The 25,103-nt window shown below is 40.9% G+C and overlaps 1 protein-coding gene across 45 annotated transcripts in view; it reads right to left on the bottom strand.

Moving 5' to 3' along the window:
• Window positions 1-25,103, bottom strand: part of NRXN1 (neurexin 1) — a 606,274-nt gene that overhangs the window by 43,876 nt on the left and 537,295 nt on the right. For 2 of the 45 annotated variants that reach the window (XM_032443917.1, XM_032443918.1), the window contains exon 1: window positions 2,244-2,291. The exons of 38 other annotated variants lie outside the window; for them this stretch is intronic. In XM_032443917.1, coding sequence (XP_032299808.1) covers window positions 2,244-2,276 — 33 coding nt within the window. In that variant the 5' untranslated portion in view covers window positions 2,277-2,291. Of the gene's footprint in view, window positions 1-1,226; window positions 1,311-1,386; window positions 1,609-2,243; window positions 2,292-2,465; window positions 2,571-25,103 lie in introns of those variants that run through there. 5 more of the 45 variants (XM_015856878.2, XM_015856881.2, XM_015856879.2 and 2 more) reach the window with 5 other exon arrangements.

Below are 25,103 nucleotides of genomic sequence, written 5' to 3'. Positions count from 1 at the left end.
CATAAAGCACAGCTGAGTTTTTAAGCACTGTCCTTAGGCTGTTTGTCTCTTCTGAATTCCTCTTGAATATTGATTTTGGATTTAAAGGTCCAGCTGCCCACCTCATCAGGCTGCCCGCGTATATACAAACTTTGACTGACTAATGGGTTATTCCAAATGTACAGATACCTCAAGGACTAAGGATCATGGACAACATGAACTTTTCTTCCCCAGCTTTATGTCACAAGGTTTTAGATCAGACTGTACCTTTGCTGAGACACAGGCTCATCCTTCAAGATATGAGCACCAACCAGATAGTTCCGATGATTTCTTTTTCAGTCATACCTAAAGCAAATCTGCCCAGCCTTATTCATAATCAATCCTAAAATACCAGGAAAATCACTTCAATATTAAACCTGAGACCACAGGGTGGCTTCTGAGATATTCATAACTTTAGCAGCCTTCATATTAAGCAAATGGAATTCATTTTGCATGTGTCATTGGGATGCATCACTCCACAGGTGAGCTACCATCTAGGCAGGTTTAATGGACAATTCCTCAGGTTGCCCTGGCAATTACTCCTGTGCTGACCTGGAAGGATCATTAATATTAGGGAGTTGAGAGGCAATTCAATTTCCATGCTGGCTCAGCCCTAAGCTTCTTCTAAGTAGATGCTGTCAGCTGTGTTAAATTACATACGATGACTTGGTGATGTGGAAGACTATTAGAAACAGAGCTGGGAATAGCAAACTCCACTCACAAAGTTTGCAGCCTGCACTTCTGCAGTGGCCTAAAATACTGACAGGCCAGAGCCATCGAGCAGGGGAAAACACTAACACAACCCCACCCCAAACGTTTTATTTTGGGGGTACGAAAGAGAAAAGCCAGCTAAGACTTTGCTCAGGATGACAAGTTAAAAGCTGCTTTACAGAATTGCATATTAAAAGATTTAAGTGCATATTTAAAAAAAGAAAATGGCTTGCTGCCTGGACTTTGAGGAAACCCTGCACATGAAACACAGACTGGACCGCACAATACACCTGGTACATCAGAAGCACAAAGTTTTGATCCTCAGCCCCACAACCACAGCCCAAAACAACAACAAAAGACAGCTCAGCCCCAGATCAGCAGGTAACTTTTCCCCACAAACACATCAAGAAGCCCCCCCGGCCCCCCAAAAAAAACCATCTTAACACAGTTGTTACAACCCACAGAAAAGGAGAAATCTGACCAGCCACATTCCTCACTTTATCATCCTCTGACTGCATTGAAAGAATCAGAAAAGCCTCCTTTACTAGCGAGCAGAAAGGAGACATTTCTGCGTAGCCAGAAGGTTCTGCTCCCCCTCCCCTCTGCTGGCAGCTCTCCTTTTCACCCTCTCCCTGCCTGCTGTCCCGACGCTCCCACCTGGTGCAGCACAACTCCCATGTGCCCACGCCAAGGCATTCTTACTCCTCCTGGGGAGGACGAGGTCCAAAGCTCTGCTGGAGGAGCTCAGCACTCTCCCCCACACGTATCTCGCCTCTTGGATCACACAGAGGAAGGGATGCTGCTTTACATCAGATGCCTTAAAGGCTTGTTACTTATCAATCAGCTAATACATAGCCTTGCTTTTCAGTGGTAAAAGTGAGCAAACAAATGGTCTTTCCCTTCCCCCCCCCCCCCCCCAAAAAAACAAAAAATGTCACCTAAAAAAAAAAAAACGCGAGTTTTTTTCCCCCCCCCCCCCCCCCCCCCCCCCATCAAGTATCAAAACGGACTCCTGTAAAAACAAAGCCACTCAACAATATATATTATGAAATACGGGTTAGTCAGAGACAGTCACTCATTGCTATGCAATTTTTCTTATCAAAGCATGCAGATAACTCACTGCAATTCCAACAGAGCAAATGCTCACTGAAACAAATCACAGCAAAACAAATACACACACACACACACAACTCAGCCCAAGGAACAGCATGCACGCTCAGAGTTTAAGCATCCTTTAAGCCACAATAATTGCTAATTATTTACAACAAAGCAGCTATTGGAAGCGGTTTTTATTCATGCTTTTATTTGGTTCTTTTCAATTCTCCTTTCCTTTATTCTCGGTTGGAGCAAACATGCCAAACCATCCCTATTGCTTAAAAAAAAAAAAAAAACCACAACAAAAACAGAACCAAAAAGCAGCAACAAACAAAGCAGAAGAGAGAAGCAGCAGCATCCATGCTCAGGTACCACCAGCGCAATATATTGCCAATCTATTCTATATTTACAACAGATACCGTGCAGAAATTTGATCTCAATATTAACGACATGCAATCTCCACGGAGACGTTAAAAAAAAAAAGTCATTTTCAGTAATCGGTGCAAATGCTTCCTTCCCCCCCCCCCCTCCCTCCCTCCCCAGCCCACCCCGCTCGCTGTCAGCCTAATGGTCTCTGAATCCCTGCATGCTGCAGTGCTTTGCCTGCGCTCTGCATCGGCCGGGAAAGGAGAAGAAGCTACCTGCGAGTTCTCACAGTGCCATCTCATATCCATGTCTGCCTGGCTACCCTGCGTGCTTACGGCTTTTTTTTTTTTTTTTTTCCCTTTTTTTTTTTTTTTCTTTTTTTTTTTTTTTTTTTTCCCTTTTCTTTCCCCTCCCCCCCTTCCCTCCCTCCCCCCCTTCCTTAATTCTTAATGGAAATCCTAGGAAATTTAGTCCATCCTCTGAAATCAATACTGATGACAGGCGCGCTCCCTGCTACAGCGGGAGACGGGGATGATAAATTGCCTGCGCATCAGCCCGGCCTATCAGTGCCCGGCGCTCGGGCGGCGGCGGCGGGGAGAGGAGCCGTGCCCGCCTCCACGTGCCGCCGCCAAGCCAATGGCCGCGAGCGGGGAGAGCCGCCATCATCCGGGGAGCGGAGCTGCCGAGCGGAACCCGCTGCCCCCAGGGACCTCGGCGGCAGGGAACCGAGATGGGATCCCCTGGAGGTGATTGTGCCTCTGTACTCTGCTCTTGTGAGGCCCCATCTGGAGTACTGTGTCCAGGCGTGGAGCCCTCAGTACAAAAAAGACATGGAGGTTTTGGAAAGGGTCCAGAGGAGGGACACAATGATGATCAGGGGGCTGGAGCACCTCCCCTATGAGGACAGGCTGAGGGAGTTGGGTTTGTTCAGCCTGGAGAAGAGAAGGTTGCAGGGTAACCTCATTGCAGCCTTTCAGTACCTGAAGGGAACTTACTCCCAGGAAGGGAGTAAACTCTTCAAAAGGGCTGACAATAGCAGGACACGGGGAAATGGTTTTAAGTTAAAAGAGGGAAGATTTAGGTTGGATGTTAGGGGGAAGTTCTTCACTAGGAGAGTGGTTAGGCCCTGGAACAGGCTGCCCAGGGAGGTTGTGGATGCCCCGTCCTTGGAGGTGTTCAAGACCAGGTTGGACGGGGCCCTGGGCAACCTGATCTAATAAAGGTGTATGTTTGGTGGCCCTGCCAGGCAGGGGGGTTGGAACTACATGATCGTGATGGTCCTTTTCAACCCAGGCCATTCTGTGTTTCAAATAAATACACAAGCAAATAAATGAATTAATGCATCCCCACCAACCACCCTCCCTCCCCAGTTGAAAAGTATGCTGCCATTCCAAAACCTCTCCTCCCCCCTCCCTATAGGACCCTAAGGGCTCTCCTATCTGCCACACTGAATTATCCCATGAAATGAGCCCTAGCAGAAGCTCAGCATTTGTAGCTAATTCACTACAGGATTCTACTACTTCATGTAGTGAATGCTGCCAGAAGTGCCACACAGAAGGTATTTACTGTGTGTGAAATGTCTGTGCTGCCCCAGGTCTGTTTTCACTTCACTGTGGCAAAATCTGGCTCTTGACTCTGATCCTAGCAACCTTCAGGACAAACTGCCAACACATTGCATGGTAAGCACCTGCTCACTCTTCCTACACAACTTTCTCTAAGTTCTCTTCCCTTTCTTTCACGTACAGCGCGATATGGAGCTCCAATAGGCAGTATGGCCATTATAGACTTCACACACAGAATCTGAAGATGCAAGAATTACGAGTGCAGCGGGGCCAAGCAGCTGAAAACATGCTTGACTTCACATGCAAGGGTTTACACTGAAGCAAATTCCTGAGTGCTTTGTTGAATCAAGGCCAAATACACAAGAAAACATAAGACTAAATGCAGGAATGTGATGAACCTGAAGATTTTGCTTTAGTATACGCTCTCAAGCTGTGCTTAAGAGTTTTGCTGAATGTGTACAATTTCCCAACTACATCCACCATGTCACTCCAAAACCTCCTTGATAATGCAGAGAGGGATACTACATTCATTTTCTGTCTATCTCATACCACAAGAGACTGTTGTAAATACCACAAAGACAAACCTGAATCGTTATTGATTGTATCGTTATTGAAATGAAGTAAGAGCATTACACTGGAAAAACCTACACACACGAGTCATAAAATCCAACACAAAGAACCAAGAAAAATAGGCCAGCTTGAAACTGGATTTTGATCTGAACGTGCTACATAAAAGAATAACTAGACAAGAACTGTACAGATTAAAATTGAAATCCTTGCTACTGCAGAGGACATAGAGCTTAAGTTACTGTATCTATTATAGAGATTTACTCGAGCAAAAAAGCTCATTTTTTTTCTTCCCCTGCAATATTACATTAAAAACAACAAAAACAGTGGGCCTTCAGCTCAGCTGTTAGAGTCCCTAAGCTCTTGCTGCTCAGCCCAAGGACAGGCACAAACAAAGTGGTTCCAGGTGGGAGTAAGGTTTTTATATCTAATTACTTTCCGTATGAACAAACAACAAACACTGTGTGGTGACAGAAACAAAACCTGTGAGTTAATCAGTAAGTCCATGCACAGGCATCCACACCCACAATCCTAGATAGGCACTTCTCCAGCCAAAATATGTTACTCAACACTTGTAAGGCTCTTGATGGCAAAAATCCTGTGAGTTTTAAATAAGAATTTCTGGGCATCCTTAGGAGTTACTCCAGCATCTCAGCTGAATTGCACCTCTCCCATACTAAGGCTCAGCCATCTGCAATCCCTGTGTGCTCCATAGGAAACAAAACTGACAAGTTTGAGATGTGTGCGGATTTGCAGACTTCCAGAGGGTTCTATTTCAGAGTTACTCATACACAAAGCAATTTTACCCAGAGTAGACAGGGATTAAGGAAGTCATCTTACTCTGTCACAAGAGAGCTGGAACAGCACTTGGGATGTTGTCAGTGTGACACCTCCGCTTTCCCTCTGGAGACTTCTGCAAAACTCCACTCTGCTAAACTACCAAACTCAGAGAAACACAAAGCATTGACACTGATATTTGTCATCAGTGTAACATCTAGCATGCTCTGCACCTGGGACAAAATTACCCTTTCTGACAGAAAGCCTGTAATCTCCTTCCCAGAGGCCAGAATTACCCCATCATGCTGTCTGCCAGACTGCACCTATTGGGTTGGCCTGTGGATACCAATACTCCCACGAGTCATTGGAAACAAGCTCAATGGTAATGAAAATCATTAAGGGATCTGCTTTTCCCCATTCAAAAGGCCGACATTCTTCTTCTTTAAGTCAATTGAAGCTTAAAAAAAAAATAAAAATATATATATATAGTGGGAGAAAAAAATCCCCTCTAAAGAAATTATACTTTACATCAATCCTACCTGTTTGGATCTATCAGCTGCCATTGAACTTTAGCCTCAAAGCCTCAACTGCCAAGAAACAAATGGAAGTACTCATTTCCTAGGCACACACATCTTCATTCTCTATTTCTTATTACCGCCTACTTTTTATTCCTTATCTTTCTTTAGACTCTTTTCAAATCCTCATACACCTGGTTTATAAATAGTCACAGTAATACACAGGGAAGACTGGATGATATTCAGCTATTATACTAATTACACAGGACACATTTATTTTGTCTCAACTGTCGCCATAAATTACATTTCTTCCCCCTGCGAATATTAACACTGCCTGATTGCTCACACCTATCTAGTTTAGTCATAAGTCCTCACTGCATTTTTCTGGTGTGGAGGGGCAAATTTTATGCAAGGATTTGCAAACACACAGAGAAGGGGAAGAAGTGAGCTATTTGTACTGAAAACTTGCTGGGGATAATTAAAAGGAAGCAATTGCAAACCAGCATTTCTGCAATGACAAAGTTATACTTTGCTGGCAGCATGTTTAAAGCTGAATGATTGTAAAAGAAGAATAAAGAAGAATAAGACATTTTGCTTCAAGACAGATCCTATCTACAAAAGCAGATACAAAGAAGCAGAGCAAGATATCCTCCAGTGTGGGGGGAGGACGACCCAAACTTCATTTGAGACAACCCCGGAGCAGCGCTCTAAAATTCTGTAGAATCATAGCTGCACTTTGTTAATTAAAACTAATCTGGAATGACAACATCTAATTATTTGCAAAGGTCTGTTTCATTCTGTACTTACACAAATATACAAGGTGTGATATGCAACTACCCCTTAATTCAAGGTGAACATGACATAAGGATGGGGCTGAGGTTACTCCTCAAGCAATCCTCAATCAAGCGTTGAAGCTGCCTTCAATTGCACCTGGCTGTCTGTTGTCTCAAAGACTCTTGAAGACATCCTCAGAACACCTTGGTTTCTGCACCTCTGTATGGGTCACACAATCCTAAAAAAGCTCAGCTTTTTCTTCTTAATGGGCAATACCTGCATGCCCATCTGCTTCTTTGATACAGAGGCACCAGAAGCATAGAACAGGGATGTGCCCTATCTCTTGTGTATGTTATTTTAAACCAAAACCCAGCAATTTTACAGGTGCTATTCTCAGCCTATGATAATTTAATCCATTTCATGAAATGTAGTCCAGGCCTTACAATTATTAAGGATCCTGAATTACCTCCAGAAGCTCACAGGGGTGGATAAGTAGAAGTGAACATCTAAGCTACGCTCAGCTCCTCACCTCCTTCAAGCAGAAGTGTTATCTGGGATAGGAGGTGAGGAACATCTGCCTTTCCCTAGGACTGTATTCTGCAGTTTTCCACAGTCATCTTTTATCTTCCAGCAAACAAACAAAAAAACCAAAAAGTAGTATTTGTATCCTTTCCTTCAGGGTACATAATGCATACCTGCATGTGTATAAGTAAATAAACTGAAAGCAACTGCAATGGGGCTACTCTGCAAACAGTATAAGTATTTACACCTTCTCATGCCTTTGTCAACACTTGAACTGATTCTTAAATGTTTTAATACAATACTGTATTTCACAAATGAATTGATTCAAAGTGTTTCCGTCCTTAGTTACTATCTCTGACTTCCACCAGCACAAGTCAGTAAAGACTTGACTCTCCTGAATAGTCCATCTACATGAATAGCAGGGGCAACCACATGCATCAAAACATCTATGGGATGATGAAACATGTTCTGTATGACACCAGATAGCAGCTATTAGGGGAGAGGTAAGGAAAGCAAAATCTCAGGCTTGCAGTGTATTTGCTCCAAGTATGACTTCGCCCTGCTTTATCTGAGCAGCACGGAGGAACTGGGGAATTCTTGCTGCAATTCCACATTTATAAAACTGTTTAAATCTAAAGCTAACAGAGCAGAGAATGCAATACACTTGGTTTGATTGATTTGGATCTTCAGGTGTCTAAAACCTTCCTGGTTCAAAGAAGATTGCTATGAGTATATTATTTGCTCGACTTTAAAATCATACCATTTCAGAGCCACCCACATAACTCAGAAATAGATGTTGCTGCATTTTACAGTGTGGGAGTATAGGGGAAAAAATACATTTGAATGTGAAAGCTTTCTCCTAAATTAAAGGTTTCATGTCCTAATAAATAATTTCTTTGGCTGTTAGTAAACGCTGCCATTATCATCTAATGTAGAGAGGCCCACTTTGAGGCTGGGTGTCTGCTGCAGCCTCTTTAATCAGACGCCTGTTTTGACTGTTCTGTCAGGTAAGCAGCAGAACCAGAACCCCCATTTCTTTCCTGTGCTCTGCAGAAAAATAAAGCAGCTGCTGAATAACTTACACAGATTTTTAGAGAAGTTCACATCACATAATGCTGGCTGCTCACCCACATCCAGAGATAGTGGTTAACCCATGGCCCTGGCAATGCTAAGGACTTTATGACTGATGTGGATCAGAAGAGCTGGAAGTAACTTGAGTCACCTGTAAGCTGACAGAGATGGGAACACCAAGAGAGAAATCCTTCCAAGGAAGAGCTAATTGATGGATGCAGTTGCATGCTGGTTTTCAGAAGGGCTCTAATTACAGCCCTGGAGGAAGAGCACAGAACTAATGAAGGAATCCACATTTAGCAAAGACATCTTGGTCTGACACAAACCTGCGGGTGACAGGGGATAGAGCAAATGGATGGGCTGACAAAACTGCTTGTGTCTATAAGGCTCTGAACTGCCAGAATCTAGGCTTAAAAGGAGTGGATTTTACCATGGAAGAAAAGCAAGCAAACAAAGAGAGGCTGCACTCCAGCCAAATCAGCCCACGGGTAGAATCAAAAATCAGTGGGAAATGCTTCATTACCAAATGAGAAACCCATTCTCTAGAAAGGTATAACAGAACAGGATGCTGAGCCCTTGGTACTTGGACAATGCTAGTAAAACAAAACAAAAGAGTCGCAACAACAAGAAATTTGATTATTTTGTGAGAATTAAGAGGATTTTCACACTTTAATTAAATTACTGCTTTGCCTCAGCTGTTTTGCCATGGGCAAGAACTATTCAGAGTAGTTGTTCAGCAGTGTTGGTTAGTTTTGCTTGAAGTTCACAGCTTTTTCTAAAAAGCTGGGGGGAAAAAAGCCAACAACAACACAGACTACATTGCACAGTATATAGAAATTTGTAGGAAGACTTCCATGAACAGTGGAAGATGCATTAAAGGGCCACTGAGATCCTCTGTTCCCCCTGAAACCAAAAGCAGATCTGCTCTCATTTCTCAAGGATCCTGAAGTCTAGACTCCATGTCATACCTGTTTGGAAAGCTCAATCAGCTACAAGCACAAGTGAGAACACAGTTTCATCTGGCAAACACTGCAACCATCACCTTGTTGCTCAGCAGTAGGAAGGAGAGGATGCCAGCACTGCTCTCCTCCCAGGCAAAACCTGAAGGCCTACTTCCTTAACATTTCCCTACACTTCTTTAAGACAAACATCTGTTAGAGAAACTAGTTTGAAGGTAGAATACACATTCATTTTTTAAAGACAGACTAGAGGTAATCCGATACCTTGAACTACTATTGAGGCACATGATGTCAGTTCATGGGTTCCACTACCTAGTGATGCCCACCATTTATTCAAGTCGAAACTGTAACACTACTTATATTTGATTGGTAGAAAAGTAGTTAAAACAACAAATTAGCCATATCTTCAGTTTTGTTACTGCAAGACATGAAAAGTCGAAAACATACTGCTCACCATCATGTTACTCTTCCAGTATATGTGCAGAATAGTACAAGAAAAAAAAACAAGTTCTATTTTTTTGGCTGCTTACCTCTCAAACAATATGTTTGTGCAAGTCACCACTGTGTAAGCAGCCAAATAAGCTCTTGATGGTAAATTTGAAATCACAGCACTCATGGTACAAGACCACGCTTGGGCATGTATAACCCTACATATGTTGTAAATACCCTGTTTGTTTTCTTTATTGTTTACTATAAAATCTTATTTCTCTTTCATGCTAAGAGACAAGTAATTAGAACTCTACTAATCAATAGACTGTTTCATTATCTAGTGCAGCTCTGTTTAATCCCCATAATTTAACCAGCTTCTGAGGAGGCCAGCAGGGAATATGACGAAGAAACAAATAATCTGACATACACCCAGGGCTAGTCTGTACAAAGCAGCTTTCGAGAAAATAAAAAACCGCTACCTGAAATTTTTAAGTAGTGGAATCAAAACAAGTGAAATGCAAATCTGGTTTTGCTTCTGTTTGCCTGTGGAAAAACTTGGAGCTAAGCCCTGGAAGCAGGGTACCCTCTGACTGCTGGAGGTGGCACCTTCTCCTGCACCAGCGAGAGCTCTGTGGCTGCAGGAAGAATTTCTGCACAAAGAAAAGAAGGAACAGGGTATGTTAACTTCCCTCCAGACACCTCACCAGGTTGAAGTTTCTCTGTTGAAGCGGAGGTGAAGCACAACTGTGGGGGTCCTGCAAAGGCTCCATTACAGCACCCTTCTTTATGCTCCCTAGTAAGCAGCTTTAACACCTACACTCTAACAACAGAGAACTAGGAATATACATCCCGCCACAATCTCTTATATTCATACATTACAAAACCAGACAGTACTGGATTTTAAGATATAATTGATTTTTTTTTTTCCTTTGCATTCTAGAAATGTATTTATTTAATTGAAAGCAAGTGGGGAAATTATTCTTTGTCTATTGAAACTGTTTTCTGTGTCTTAAATATGAATGCAGAATAAAAAGTAGGACAGTGCAGAGTGAAGACATTAATTAAATAGCTTTGGATTTATCTTCTATGCTCTTTCATTTCCTTGACAGCATAGCTGCACTATTTCCTCATTTATTGTTAATGAACTAAGTATATCCTTTCTTGGTCTCACAACAAAATTAAAACAGTAAAAATAAATAAAGCCAGCCTAACATTATATTTAAGATGATAGGTCTATAAGAAGTCTTTACAACTCAAATCACAGTCAGGTTTAAATCTGAAACTTTTCAATATTTAACAACGTTGCTGTAGCTGAGGCATAAAAAAAAATCAAGTAAATAAGACATGACAGGATGGAAGCAGACTACTTCTGTGAAGAAAAAACAGCATTGGATACAGATGGAAATGGCTGTTTGTATATGCACACATATATATAAATACACACACATCTAATAAAACCTCAGTAAGTTGGCACACATTATTGACATAATTTGCACCTTCAACTTAACTTACCTTGGAGGCCATGACTGATGTTCCAATGTATTTTATTTATGTTATTTCTAAATGCTTAGTGCAAAATATAGGCACAGTATCAGCTCTGAGGAGCTTCAGGCTCAACAGTCACATACCACTTTTCGGTGTCAGAAATGCAAAAAACAAAAAAGCTTTAAATAGGCCCCAAAAAGTCACAGACCACTGGTAGGAACCAAAATCTGTTTGCGAAATCTCTTGTAGCTGAATATCCTGTTGTCCCTAAGTATGTGATTTTGTACTTGATACTACTGAATTCATCTTTCTACTAATAACCCTATGGACTGGGACAATCAGCTTGGTACTGTCATTTCCTCCATACTGAGGACACCTTCTTTATAAGGTCTAATCAGCACACCTCCAATTTCTGAGCTGTTCCTGGGCTACATTTTAACTCTGTTTACTAAAGCTAGTGAGACTCGAGGAAGAGGTAAGGCTTGTAATCAGCCAGCTCATCAAGTAGGAGCAAAGTATTGGTTTTCAGTTCCCGTTAGGCTGTTGCTCAAATCTTCATCTTCTAGCTAGCCATAGCGCTTACCCTGAATCAGAATTAGGAAGAACGTCATATCGACTGATTTATAAAGACAAGGATAAACTGAGGAGGCAGAATGATAACAAAAGAGGAAAGTGGAATGTGAGGCCAAAATAATTTGCAGCAGTACTATTACCAGGAGGAAGAGGATAAATGCTACAATCACTGTAGAGAGAAGAAAATATTGTGGGCTACTCTTGTTCTTACCCACAATATATCACATTCATACACAGAATTCCTCCAAAACACACTTTCAGTTAAATAACCTGATATTTCAGACAGGCTGTTAAGTTGTAAGTGCTGCAAAGGCCTCTTATCTTAGTACTTTGCAGATTGGTGAATTCCTTCTGTTAAGAATAAATTTCCAGTTGGAGAACATGGCGGCACTGTTGCGTAAGCATCTTCACTATGCCTTTTTTCATTTATTTCTATAATTAAACTATTTTGAGAAAGATGCAACCAGTTCAAGCAAATTACATGATATAATAAAACAATCCTAATAGGAATCCAGGAGTTATTAATGAATACTCAATTCTTTCTAGGGAAGTATTAACTTGTTCTACACAGAATACAGAATGTATGTTTGCATTATAATCATAAATCCAACCCCAAAATGCATTATTTGTTTTCCCCGAAAACAATACAGGATACAATAATGACACTTTTTTGTGTGTGATTTAGTAACTAGACTCAAACATGCACCTGAAGAATAACATTTTCAAAACAACTTTTATTTTACAAATCCCAGAGCCCTTCCTAACAGAACGTAGCGTGGCTAAAAGCCTACTGGCAAATCAGTATGAGTGTGCCCACATACAAAGATCGAGAAAAGCAACTTATGAGTAAGGAAGGTTGTGGGTTTTTCTGTTTTGTTTTTTTATCTGTAGGAATTTGCAAATACTTCTTATGCCATCAGGAGAAATGTTTCTGCTTATTAAAAACCTTTGCTGCCCAGGTACCTTTAGGGGAAAGAACTCAAGCAGCCAACCAACTAACTCTACAGCCATAGAAGCACTAAGTTCCAAGAGGGCTAAGTTCCAAGTGGACTGTGCAACTTGGCCAAGCAGCTCTGCAGACGCTCAGCAGTTTACCTCTCCTCACCTACCCGCACAGGCAGTAGCAGAATCAAGACATATTTGCAGTAAGATGAGGTAATGTTGCAACCTGTTTTGCTCAGAAAACTAATATCATTAGGCTTAACAGATGAGACAGCACTGAGGATTGTGGTCTCTTACATTTGTGGGAGTTTTGACCTTTGAAGCAGAGAATGATCATTCCTAGATCGTTTATCCTCTGACAAGTACACGACACAATAAACCCCATCATATGAGAAAATGAGCATGCCCTTCTTAGCGTTCAGAAATCTTCTGTAAGGAATAAGCTACATAAACGTACAGCACTGTCATTCTTGTTACATTACATCAAAACCTGTAACTGACCACAAAATAATGTACTTTTAATGCATGAAAGTACATTATTCATTTCATAAATGAAATAGCAAAGCTCCCTACAGCTGAACCACAGGAAAAGCAGAATACAAAACCTGCTCCTAACAATATGCTCCTGAGGAGAAAAACGACTTATTTGATAAGGTTTACAGTTTATAAATATGTGTGGTTAAGCATCTTGAAACTAACGCCTTCCCCCTCACATTACTACCTTTTTTTTTTTTTTTTTGTCCTCTAAAAAAATCTAATCCCCAGAGCCTCTAAAAGAGACTCTTTTAGCCTAAAAATGCAAAAGAAAGGCTGCTGTACATCAACAAAGAAGCCTATGTACATGCAGTTTCTCCTCTTACAAGTGCTGGCTTCTTATAGACACTTTCACAGCTGAAAACCAAGAAGTACGTAATTCAACCAATTGCATTCCCAGTTGCATCAACCGGAAAGACCATTGCAGAGGAATAACAACACAGGAAGTAAAATAACAAATGGATAAGCACAGTAGAAAAGCATTAAATGAAAATGAAAAATGCTCACTCACCTCTGAAGATCTAGGCTCACATGGAAAACTTCACAAAGGAGGGATCTCCAACCAGAGAACCTTTCCCAAAGGCAGTCAGCCCTTAAATGGGGTCTAAGAGAGGTGTAGCCAGGCTTTCGGTCACACAGCTGAATTGCTTTCACCTGTGTTCCCAGTGCTGACCCTGTCCTTTACCCAGGTGCTCGATCAATGGTTCAGGCTGTGACTCAGCAGTTCCCATAGAGCACTGTTGAACTCTGACAGCTGAAACACATTCTTTACTGCAGAAAAGGAAGCACCTTTCTTACAGTTTACTGCTACATCTTGCTTCATAATGACAATACTATATTTTCATTTTGTGGTAGTTCAGATGCTGAGGCCAAGTGACAGAAGTAATCTCAATAGTGTAAAATTAGCTGGCCCACCCCAAACCTGAGTCAAACACTGTGCCCGTGGCATTACAAAATAGTAGTACCTGATGCCTTTCTTTCACTCCCTAATTAAAAACTCTCAGGGGCAACACCTCTCAAAAGCAAAAAAAAAAACCCATTTCAGTTTGTCTGTTTCATAAGAAAACACAAGGTCCTATCTTTTAAGTGAGACAAAGAACAACTGTTTCTGTGAGTCTTCTAAATAAGTTAACGTTTTGTTGCTTTTCATGAATGTGACTGCATGTAAATATATAACCAATAATTGGAATGAGATAACAGCTTACATCACTTTTGGCAAAAATACCACTGGAAGCAGAAATATATGGGCATAAATATGGAAGAGATCAGATTCCACATAAATACGCTTTCAGACAAAAAGTCTTCATCAGAATTCTCAGAGCCTTTTCTTTCCTATACTGACGAGCTCATCAAATCAACAGGTAAGCTTACGCTATCCAAGTGGTATGTCTGTTGGAACCATGCATGTTGCCAGTGCAGTCACGTCCATGAGACCTGAATCCTGTACAAAATAATAAGGCCTTCTTCTGCCTCTATGTATGTGTGTACCATCTAAAAATCCATTTGAAAAGACAGCTGCTTATGGCATTCGCAGGAGCAGTTCTGCTTATAATGGCCTTGAAGCTTCTTTCTGAAAGTTTAACCACAAATATCATTTGTCTCAGCGTTCTTAGGAAAGAGAACTAAGACTTATTGCTAGAAGGGAACAACAGAGATACAGGGGAATTAGCTGATACAAGGATGCTGCTAAATTCCAATGACAAGTGGCAACTTGGGAAATGCAGTTGCTTCAGAAAAAAAATATGAGGAATAGGTTTTTTGGGGAAAGATAGTTATCATTAAGTAGTTGAAGTAGAAGGCTGCAGAGACTAATCAGTCAGAGCATTTCAGTAGAGGAGCAAATCTAGATGAATGAAATTGATTATGCAAAATATGACAATTAATGAAATATACAGAGGAAACATATGGAGGAATTAAGAAATGATCTGTTGTGTGGGTGAGAGAAAGACAACAGCGTCAGATATAACACGCTGCTAAAGCTTTTTATTTCCCCACGTCGCTCTGTTTTTCTAACTCTTGCAGAGCATTACCTCATCCATAGTGTTTTTTTTAATCCCTAGTATACAAACTCACATTTCTCATCTTTGTATTTTCTACTGCAGACAACAAAACCCTTATCTAGCCAAAGCACCATCACAGGATGACAAAGTCATGCATAACTGACTGTCTTCAAATACATTTGTTTTATATTTACTAAATTTATTCTGAATGTGTTCACCCACCTCTCCATGGCAAAAGCTCAGTGAGTTGAAACATCAAGTAAGTCTGTTTTGAAATCAGTCACAGATATATACACACATCTCACGTATTTACATGGGGTTGTAAGTAACTGCAGGAAAATGGACATGCTGTGTATTTTTTGTTCAGTGGATAATGTGAGAGTATCGAATACCTTCCTCAACAGTATCTTCTGATGACAACCCTCTAGCCCTAACCTGCAATCCTCTGCAAGAAGGACATCTTCAGACAATGGGTTGTTTCAGCAAAAAGCACTAAAATCCTGAGTGAACTGAGTGATTTACTTAGAGGTTCAAGAGCAAGTTGGATGGAGCCCTGGGCAACCTGGTCTAGTACCAGATCTGGGGGTTGGTTGTCCTGCCTGTGGCAGGGAATTTGGAACTGGATGATCCTTGGGGTCCCTTCCAGCCCAAGCCATTCTATGATTCTATAATTTGTAACATGTATTTTTCTCCAAATATTACATTTATTAAAAAATTTTGTATTTCTCTATTATTTTCCCTTTCTTAACCTGCATGGTTAAACTCCCTGTACAGTGTAAGATGAAGGACTGGACTGCTCAGCAGCACAGCCAGCTGTGGAAGTGCCATGTTGCATGAGGCATGGAAGGAAAGGAACTAACTGGTGATTGCCATGAGGTGATGGGGAAAAAGACATCCCCAAGACTACACTGATGGTGTGGGTAGGGCTGGCACTGAGCTGCTTCAGTCTGAACCAGAATCCACTGCAGATGTCATAGCCCACTAATATACAGCTTCACCAAAGAACAGTCAATGACTTATGCCACTGCTTAATTTGCTGCTGAACCTCTCCCAGATGTCCTCATCACTTTAGCATACTGCCCTTCAAATTTGCTTTATAATGTGCCTTGTGCATTTCATAAATCAAGACTGAACTCTTCACTTCTGTGCATTATTCCTGCAAATAACCTCACACATCTTTTGAATTACGATCCATTCACTTGATGAAATGCTAGGATTTTTCTTTAATGTGTCCTGGTCAAATTCATAATTATAACACACATCACATTAAATGTTCCATATAATAATTAGACGATAACAACTTGATGATCCAACTGAAAAAGGTTGAGAACAAGATCTATGTGAATTCTCCTTTTTGTGACGCAATGAGTTGCAGGGATGGAATCTGCCTACTCACACACCAGTTTAGCAAATTCCATGAAGTCAAAAAGCTGTGTTATACCACGAGGAGGAAAGTCAGAGTAACACTTCAGTGACAGAAGGTTCAGACACAACCCAGACAAAACAGCCTCTACTGCTGAGAACTGTTGAAAGAACTCAGCAGTGAATTAACCTCACATCTGGTTCAGCTTGGATAACCCTAAGCTATGATGCCTGGAGAACTCCGCTGCCCAGATTTCTAAGCAACATTAGTTTGCATGTTCAGAAGCCTTTTCGAAGTAGAGGAACTCTGGAGTATTCTGGATGCAACTGTCCAAATTATGTCTAAACTTCACTTTCAGAACTCCCTGGCTCTTGCCCTATTTTCCTTTATCAATGCATACTTTAGCACACAACCTTGCAAGGTTTTTAGCAAGTTTTAAGAGGATCTGCATGGACTTGTCATATTTTTAGGTGTTCACTTAGGAACTTAAATTTCTTATTTGCATTTTTATCATTTTTATTATTATTTTTATTTACATTCAAAAAATATTGTATGCATTGCAGATAGAGGGCAAGGAGATTAGGAAAAGACAAGCCAGTGCACAAATAACTTCCATGGATAAACTGCACATAATTTAGCTACAGCGATAAGTAAAGATTATATACGGACATTCTACCAAATTTAATTTGTAACTGCCTTCTGTTTTGTTTCATGGTGCCTCTGAAAACACCAAGCTGGAATGTTGTATTTGCATTAATTTTTTACAAGGTGTTTCAAAACCCATTGGAAGTTTATCATTTTCTAGTAAATTACACAGTGACAGTTTTGTAATGCTCACAGCCATAATACTCAGCGTAGGTATTTTTTCATATAGCGCTGCATGTTTTTAATTTAGTAAAATGTACGCATGGATTGTGCAGAGCAGTCTGAATTACTCTGCACTGAAGATTTCGGGAGTCATGTCTACTACTGCATTAGTTTTCCCACAGAGTTCTTGTTTCACGTCTACTCAGAAATAGACCCTGAAATGTCAGAAGAGGGAAGTTAGGTGGCTGCTTGTTGACCTGTAAGATTAGCAGTTGCCAGATTCTCATGGCAAGAAAAACTGCAAGGCCAGATGACAGTCAAATTCCACACTTAATTACGCCTGCCACAGAGTCTAAACATACACCCAGCTTGTGCCGAAGTGGTGTCATGCTACATCTAGCTGATATGTGTCAAGGAACTGTGCCCTTCGTTTTCTACCGATATTCAGAGTCATCAACAAGAATAAATTCAGTATGAGAATTGTAGCAGGTGCTGAGAACTCGCTTGATATACGTACATATACATGTCAGCCTAGATAATATACTTGGGCATGGGAAGCAAAAAAGAACATAAATCACTGTCAAGACAGGTTGCTGTATGCCCTGAAAGACAGTCGTGCTACTTTACTGCCTTGCTGAATCCAGGTGCCATTTTTTTCTAAATTAGATTTTCATTAAGAATTACTGTGTCTGAAATGCTTTTAACCCCAAGCCCTCATCCTTTTGACTGGCACTTCAAAACATGTGTTCTAAGTAATAAAGTAACCTCACAGAGATTAAAAGTGCACAAGCATTAGGTAAATTCAACTTGAAATGAACACAAGCATCTGACTTTCCATCTGACTTGTCCATCTGACTTTCTTGTGAAGTCATGCTATATTTTCCCTGTAAATGTAATTTTTGACCTGTTGACCACTTACATATTTGCTATAAAGAAACAAGCATAATTTTTCTCTCATTAAGCTAAAGGTTGAAAATCATCTTGAAGTGTAAACAGCATCACGGAGAAAGAACGCTACAGGTTACTAGAGGATCAGAAGTTGTAACTCAAGCTGATATTATTTTTCAAAGATATAGGAATGAATTTTCCCTGAGTACTTGGTGCTGGAAGCATAGCATTTAAAAATAGACCATTGAAGACGAAAATAAAATGACAGCTGCATCTGTGAGCTGTGGTCTTTGTCAGGATCAGAGTTCTGCTTGGTTTTGCCATGCCGACATGTGAACACCTCATTTGGGAACAAATCAGCACCTGATGACAAAACGAGTTCTGGCGTTCAAGACTGTACAAAACCATTACCTTATCATGTTTGTGAAATCTGAAAAATACACTGCACAACATACACAGATCACTGAGCCACTGCAAAATGTGAGCGGCGGAGCTTTATATAGCAGTAATCCTATACAACCATTCAGGAAAGGCAATCATATCTGTACGATGACTTATTTTCTAAGACCAAATGAAGCATAGCTCCTTTTCTTATCACTCAAATTGGCCATTTTCTTTCACACCTTCATGTTCTATTATTTGTGTCACTGCAGCTAGAACTGCAGGATTTATTTAGGAACAATGCTTAATCAGTTGTGAAACACAACACACAGTCCAACCTCACAGCACACACACTTTAAATATTTTACACCTCATCTTACTTACAGAAGCATAAGAATTCATGCTCTGAATTAGAGACTTCAGTGCTTGGTTTTAAACAATAAGAGCCCTTTTTCCTTATACATCTTTTTTCATTCCATTTTCTGTTCCATTTTCAGAGTTATTTTATTGCATTATTTTATAATGGAAAGAAAATCTCAAGAAATCTGCCTATAATGTAGTGTTCATATAAATAGAGATGAGGACTGAATTTCAGGGCAGTAACAATTTCCCCAAACTTCCACTGCCTTTTCATCTCAGTTAAAAACCTGACAGCACTATTCTGTTCAAGTCTGACTTTACTGGACAAAACCTCTTGCTCAAACAATCTGACTTCCACCCCATTTATTCCACATCAGGGCTAAAATTAAACCTTCTTGGTTACTGCTTAAGGAATCTCAGAGAAAACTGGCCCCAAGGTATCTGAAGAAAAGCGAATCCATAAATCTGAAATGGATTTTATTTCACATGTTCATAAGGCCTCTTAAGCATCACTGAGGCAAGGATGTAAAAATGACAAGTCTGTCTTGGGTGAGGAACAGGGAAGTCTAAAAAGACACCTTTCCTTTGTCAGTGATTGGTAGCAGAGAACATCAGCACTCCTGCACTACTGTCAAGACTACAGACCTTGGGGCTGCTGGTTCATGTGGGTGGCTTGCAAGGAACCTTTTCTCAACTGCTGACCCAGCCATGGCATCAGTATATGTGTGAATTTACTCCCACAGCCATCTTGTTGGTATCTACAGAACTCAAAATCTCACCGTTGTTTGAGAATGAGGATGCTTTTCTTTAAGGATGAATTTTGTTATGTGCTCTGTGAAGACAACTCTTCCCACTGATGATAAAAAGAATCTGAGGGGCAGACCACACAACGAAGTCATTTATCAATTGAGTTTATGTACCAGGACACAAACTGGAACCAAATAGTAGTTCTGTGCACTGCTGTGGGCCTACTGGAGGGCAGCTGTGAAGAGCTAGAGAAAGATGGAAATTAAGAGGTTTAGTAGCTGGGGATGTGAAAAAGATGGTGAGTTTGAGTTATAAGGCTCATGTTTCAGCCTTCTGCACAATTAGCACACTAATACTCTCAGAAAATGTTTCTATTTAAACATCGGCTGGCAGCAATACTAGAAAAAATTAAAGAACACTTTGGCTTTGACCCTATGCTTGAATCTCATGAGCTTAGCTAGAAAAGGATATAAATTGAATGACTGTCAAGCTTCTGTACTACAGAACGGCAGCTCTGAAGCCTGACACAGCTGGTTAGAAGAATAAACTTGTCAAAGAGAGGCTGCAGACAAAGAAGAAATAATTGATCCTGAAAGCAGAAATCTATAGTGAAAGTCAAAGATGAGAAATCAAAAAAGCCCTCACAAGCATCCTGTGAAGTGGCTAAAATACATAAAAGGATTTCCATGGCAGGATTTTCTCCCCATGTAACTAAGGAGACTGACCAAAGTTACTGCTTGCCTTTTTATCAGTGTAGTTTTATTCCAGATAGCTCTGTGCATGGCTACCAAACTTTGCAGAGCTGCACAGTCAAGAGTCTGTTCCCACAGGCACTTAGGAGATCCTGCTTTCCACAAACAGGAGGCAGCAGCACTGGACTTCAAGCCTGAGTCACAAAACCACTTATAACTAGACAGGATAGTTCCTTGCAGCCCCTCATTGCAAAGCACTTCCAGTGTCTATGATGACCAGTAAGATAAATACACACTGAATAGAGCTAACTGCATTATAGATTATGTTGATTCCTTGTCTATATTTTGTGCTATACTAGCGAAGACCAAAATGGATATGCAACCTCAAAAATTATCCAACCAAAAACACTGCCAGGTTACTGCAGTCTGCATTCATACAGTCCCTGGACTTTATTGCGATCTGAAAAATGATAAGGCATTAATCAAAGGTTAATAGTGATCAGGTGGAATTGTTCAATAAGCAACCTGGGGTTGCTAAATTCAGGTTCTTTACTTTCCTCATTCTTGGTTTTCTTCAAATGCATTCTTTGACAAATCAAGGCAATTTTCTGGTGTTGTTTGAAAATGATAGGCCAGAAGATGAAATAACAACAACTACCTCATCCTGAATGATATATATAACACTTTGCCAACTTTATGTAAAAGATGGAGAAGGGTATAAGCACTCAAACCCAGTACTGTACAGCCATAAAATATGTTATGGAAACCTCACAATACCAATTGGCACACAGAGCAGCCAAGTGAAATATGTGAACAGAAAAAAGAGCAGTATTATTCGTGGCATGATATATAAAGAAAAAGTTACAATACTTTGAACTAAATTATGCAATTCATGTAAGTAATGAAAACACAACATTGCTAAATTAACAACAAAGTAGATTATATGGCACTAGTTTAAAGTTGAGCCATTCAGCAAGCGGTATTAGAAAAAATAAATTCAGTTCTCAACTTCAATTTACAGCTTTCAGTAGAAGCTTTCCTATAGGGGAATACATCTCTCCTATCAACAGTGAGCCATAACGAATAGACCTGGCTCCCTGGAACACCCATGACAGGAGAAAGATTAAACCCAATAAAATGGAAGTCACTAGAACTCCCCAGTTCACAGCAATTGATTCATAATCTCCTACACAGGGCAAATGATTTAGAAAAGTCTCTACTCAGACAATGAAGTGAGCTAATATCTACGGCCTGATCTTGTGCTCTCTGTTTTTCTAGATTAGCAGGGATGACTGATATCTTTATTTACTAGCTTGGACATTATTATTCTTTTGAAGCTTACCTTTATGTCCAAAGACAAGCTATAAAACAGCCTAGTGGAACTATGGAGACTTGTCGTTTGTTATTAATAGATGGCCTTCCCATGTGTTTTAAAATATCCTGAATATGCAAAACCAGAACAGCTTCAACCCCACAGGAGAACAATTAAAATGACCTAGGAAGTCTTCCAATACAATAATTATTCTAGATGAAAGTACTAGCCATTCTCAAAGTTTAGGGTTATTACTATATTAATGAAATGTTAGATTAACACTCCTATGAAGCTACTTTTCCAGTCTTTTCCTGAGCTGAGTCACGCCACTCAGCTTTCCTTGTAAGGCCTTCAGCTCTTACAGAATGTGGCACCGTTTTGTGAACTCCAACCACCACTGCTGCAACTGCAGGAGTCAGCAGCAAGCTGAAGGGTCACTTGGGGTCTGGGCCACTGCAGGACAACAGAGAACAACAGCACACGAACAGAACTCTGATCTCCAGACTCATCCTGTCCTATTTTCATCCACTGACCTCTCTTTACGTACAAGCTACAAGGTCCAGTCACAAGTGGTGTCCCATGCTCTTCAACATCTTCATCAATGACACAGACGATGGCACTGAGTGCATCCTCAGCAAGTTTGCGGATGACACCAAGCTGAGTGGTGCAGTCAATACACTGGAAGGAAGGGAAGCCTTCCTGGCTGAAGAAGTGAAGGACTTGGTGTCCTGGTGGATGAGAAGCTGGACATGAGCCAGCAATGTGCACTTGCAGCCCAAAAGACAAACTGTGTTCTGGGCTGCATTAAAAAAAAAATTGTGGCCATCAGGGAGAGGGAGGTGACTGTTCCCCTCTACTCAGTTCTTGTAAGGCCCTATCTGCAGTACTGCGTCAAGGCCTAGGGCCCCCAGTACAGGAAGGATGTGGAACTCTTACAGGAGGACCAGAGGAGGACCACTAAAATGATCAGAGTGCTGGAGCACCTCTCCTGTGAGGAAAGGTTGAGGGAACTGGGCTTGTTTAGCTTGGAGAAGAGAAGGCTCCAGGAAGACCTCATTGCGGCCTTCCATTACTTGAAGGGAGTTTACGAGCAGGAAGGGGAACAGCTGTGGACAGTGACAGGACAAGGGGAAATGGTTTCAAACTGACACAGGACAGGTTTAGGTTAAATATTAGAAGGAAGTTTTTCACACAGACAGTGGTGACACACTGGAACAGGTTGCCCAAGGAGGTTGTGGTTGCCCCAACCCTGCAGGCATTCAAGGCCAGGCTGGATGTGGCTCTGGACAGCCTGGTCTGGTGGTTGGTGACCTTGCACATAGCAGGGGTTTGAAACTGGATGATCATTGTGGTCCTTCTCAACCCAGGCCATTCTGTGATTCTGTAGGACTCTTTTCTTCTTTCACCCAGACTCTTTGTCTCGAACATTTTCTTTTCCAAAGCCAAGGGCTTCAGACCTAAGCAGATGAGGATGGGAATACATTGGAAATTCTAGATGATGTGGTTCAGTGTAAACATATCAGTCCTGATAGGCCATTTTTCATGCATCGTAACAGCAGCTGTTGAGTACAATAAATTAATGCTTCACATGAAATACATTTTCCATTCACTGACTAAGAAAACATAAATTTGAACTGCAATTGCATGAGGTTCCAGACTCTCCAGTGATGCCAGCGATGCAACTATAGCAAGAAGGGGCCATCTGACATAGGAAATTTAAAGAAGAAAAGAGAAAAACAGAGGGAGGTTACTAAGGGTGAGCATGTCAGCACAGCTAGTACTAGTGAAGCAGTAAACATTTTTAAATAAATAAATAAAATCAAGCAATTCTTGCATAAACAGTCTTGACTGACAGAGGAGGAAGAACTATTTAGAGAGAGGAAAAGAAATAAGATAGAGTTGGAAAAGAGATGAAACTCAAAGGAAGTCCATGCCAGTATCAGAACAAAACATAACCTCGACGCTGCTACAGATTACTCAAGGAGTTCTGAAATGTAACAGAGTTGGATCCTTTTTGAATCTGGACTGGTAGTCCTTTCATGGGCCTACTTCCTGTGTTATCACATCAGTGCATGATTATCTCATATCCTGAGAAGTTATTCAGAAATTTAAAGCTGTGCCAGCATACGCATATGCCATACTAAGCTCAGGATGCAAAGGAAGCAAGAGGCATGTCCAGAAACTGCTGCTGGACAGCTGCTGAGCAAAGACACCTCCCTCACCAGCATGAGGTAGACCACAAATTTGCTTGGCTGTAGCGGGGCAATAGCTGGGCACTCAGACAACACACACATGCCCAGAAACCTTAATTTGGTGAGCTCCTACCTTTCCTTTAACACTTGTTGCAAGCTTACCTGTTCTAGTTGTGTGCAGCATTGAACCTGCTAAGCTGCCTAATGTGCCAGATGTTCACCATTCAGCCAATATTAGCATTCTGACAAATGAAACTACACATCAACTCAAACGCTTAAGTTTACCAGATGTAGACAGACTTTTAAAAGCAGCTTGTTCTCAAAAAACTGTAGGCAAATCTGGACAGGCAACGATAAGAAACGTGTTTTTATCAAGCCCTCAGTTGAGAGCTGTGAACAACAGATTGTGCCTGAGGGCGAAGAATGAAACTATGGGTGATTTTACTGCATGTAGTGAGATACAGTGAAAGCAGGTGCAGTGACATGTCTTCATTATTACTTAATCTTTCTATCTCATAGATGTGGGGATTGGGACAACAATGGGATTGGAACTGTGGTGGAGAATACTGTACTGAGAATCTAATTTACTTTAGTGTCTGCATCTGTATTCAAACTCAGCTGCTCACAAAGGAAAACAAGCAAATATATTTTGCACTTTTTAAGCCATTTTTTGATTGTTTCAATAATTTAACAAAGTTCCTCAGTGAAAATAAATGCTACAACTGCTTTGTGGAAACTTGTCTCTTAAAAAAAAAAAAAAAAAGAAAGAAAAAAAAAAGAAAAGAAAAAAAGAAAATACCCACAGAGCATGAAGATGTGACAAAAAGCTGAAAGATGTAAAACTTGTTTAATTCCATGCATGGACTGGCTGCCTATAAATCAATCATACAACACTGGGCAACAGGAGAACAAATCTTCCTGATACACAACTGCATCAAGTATCACCACACAGGCTCCAAATGCTATGGTGGGACTGAGTGTGACAGCAAAGGTGCCGTACTGTGTCAAATGCATTTATTATGATCTTAAAATACCCACATTCGTTGATAATTACCTCTGAAGAGTGGAAGATTAACTACAGGATCTAACAGCACTTGCTGTCAACTGTGCGGGCACTGTGGGAGCACTGACACCACGTCCCTCATGGTGAGGGAGGGGATGCTCCAGCAGAGAGGGAAGAAATGTGACAGCAGCATCATGCTACTGAGAAGTTACATTAGGAGATCTGGTCATCAGGAAGACATAGAAGAAAACAAAGACTCAAAGAAAAGTCTCCAGGTGATTTAAAGAAAACCGAATCTGGTTTTTATATTGCCAGATTTGTATTTCTGACCATTAAAATCGCGCGATGCTGCTTCAGCTTTCAGGAGCAGAACAGAGGCTTTGAAATGGTATTACAATGAATATCAGGGAAAGGAATGTCAACAGAGCAACAAATCAGCCAACAGGCTGTCTGGCAGA

The sequence above is a fragment of the Coturnix japonica genome, chromosome 3 (genome assembly GCF_001577835.2).
Source record: "Coturnix japonica isolate 7356 chromosome 3, Coturnix japonica 2.1, whole genome shotgun sequence".
Taxonomy (NCBI): domain Eukaryota; kingdom Metazoa; phylum Chordata; class Aves; order Galliformes; family Phasianidae; genus Coturnix; species Coturnix japonica.
Note: the sequence above shows the minus strand (reverse complement) of the source record. Positions and strands in the feature narration are given on the sequence as shown.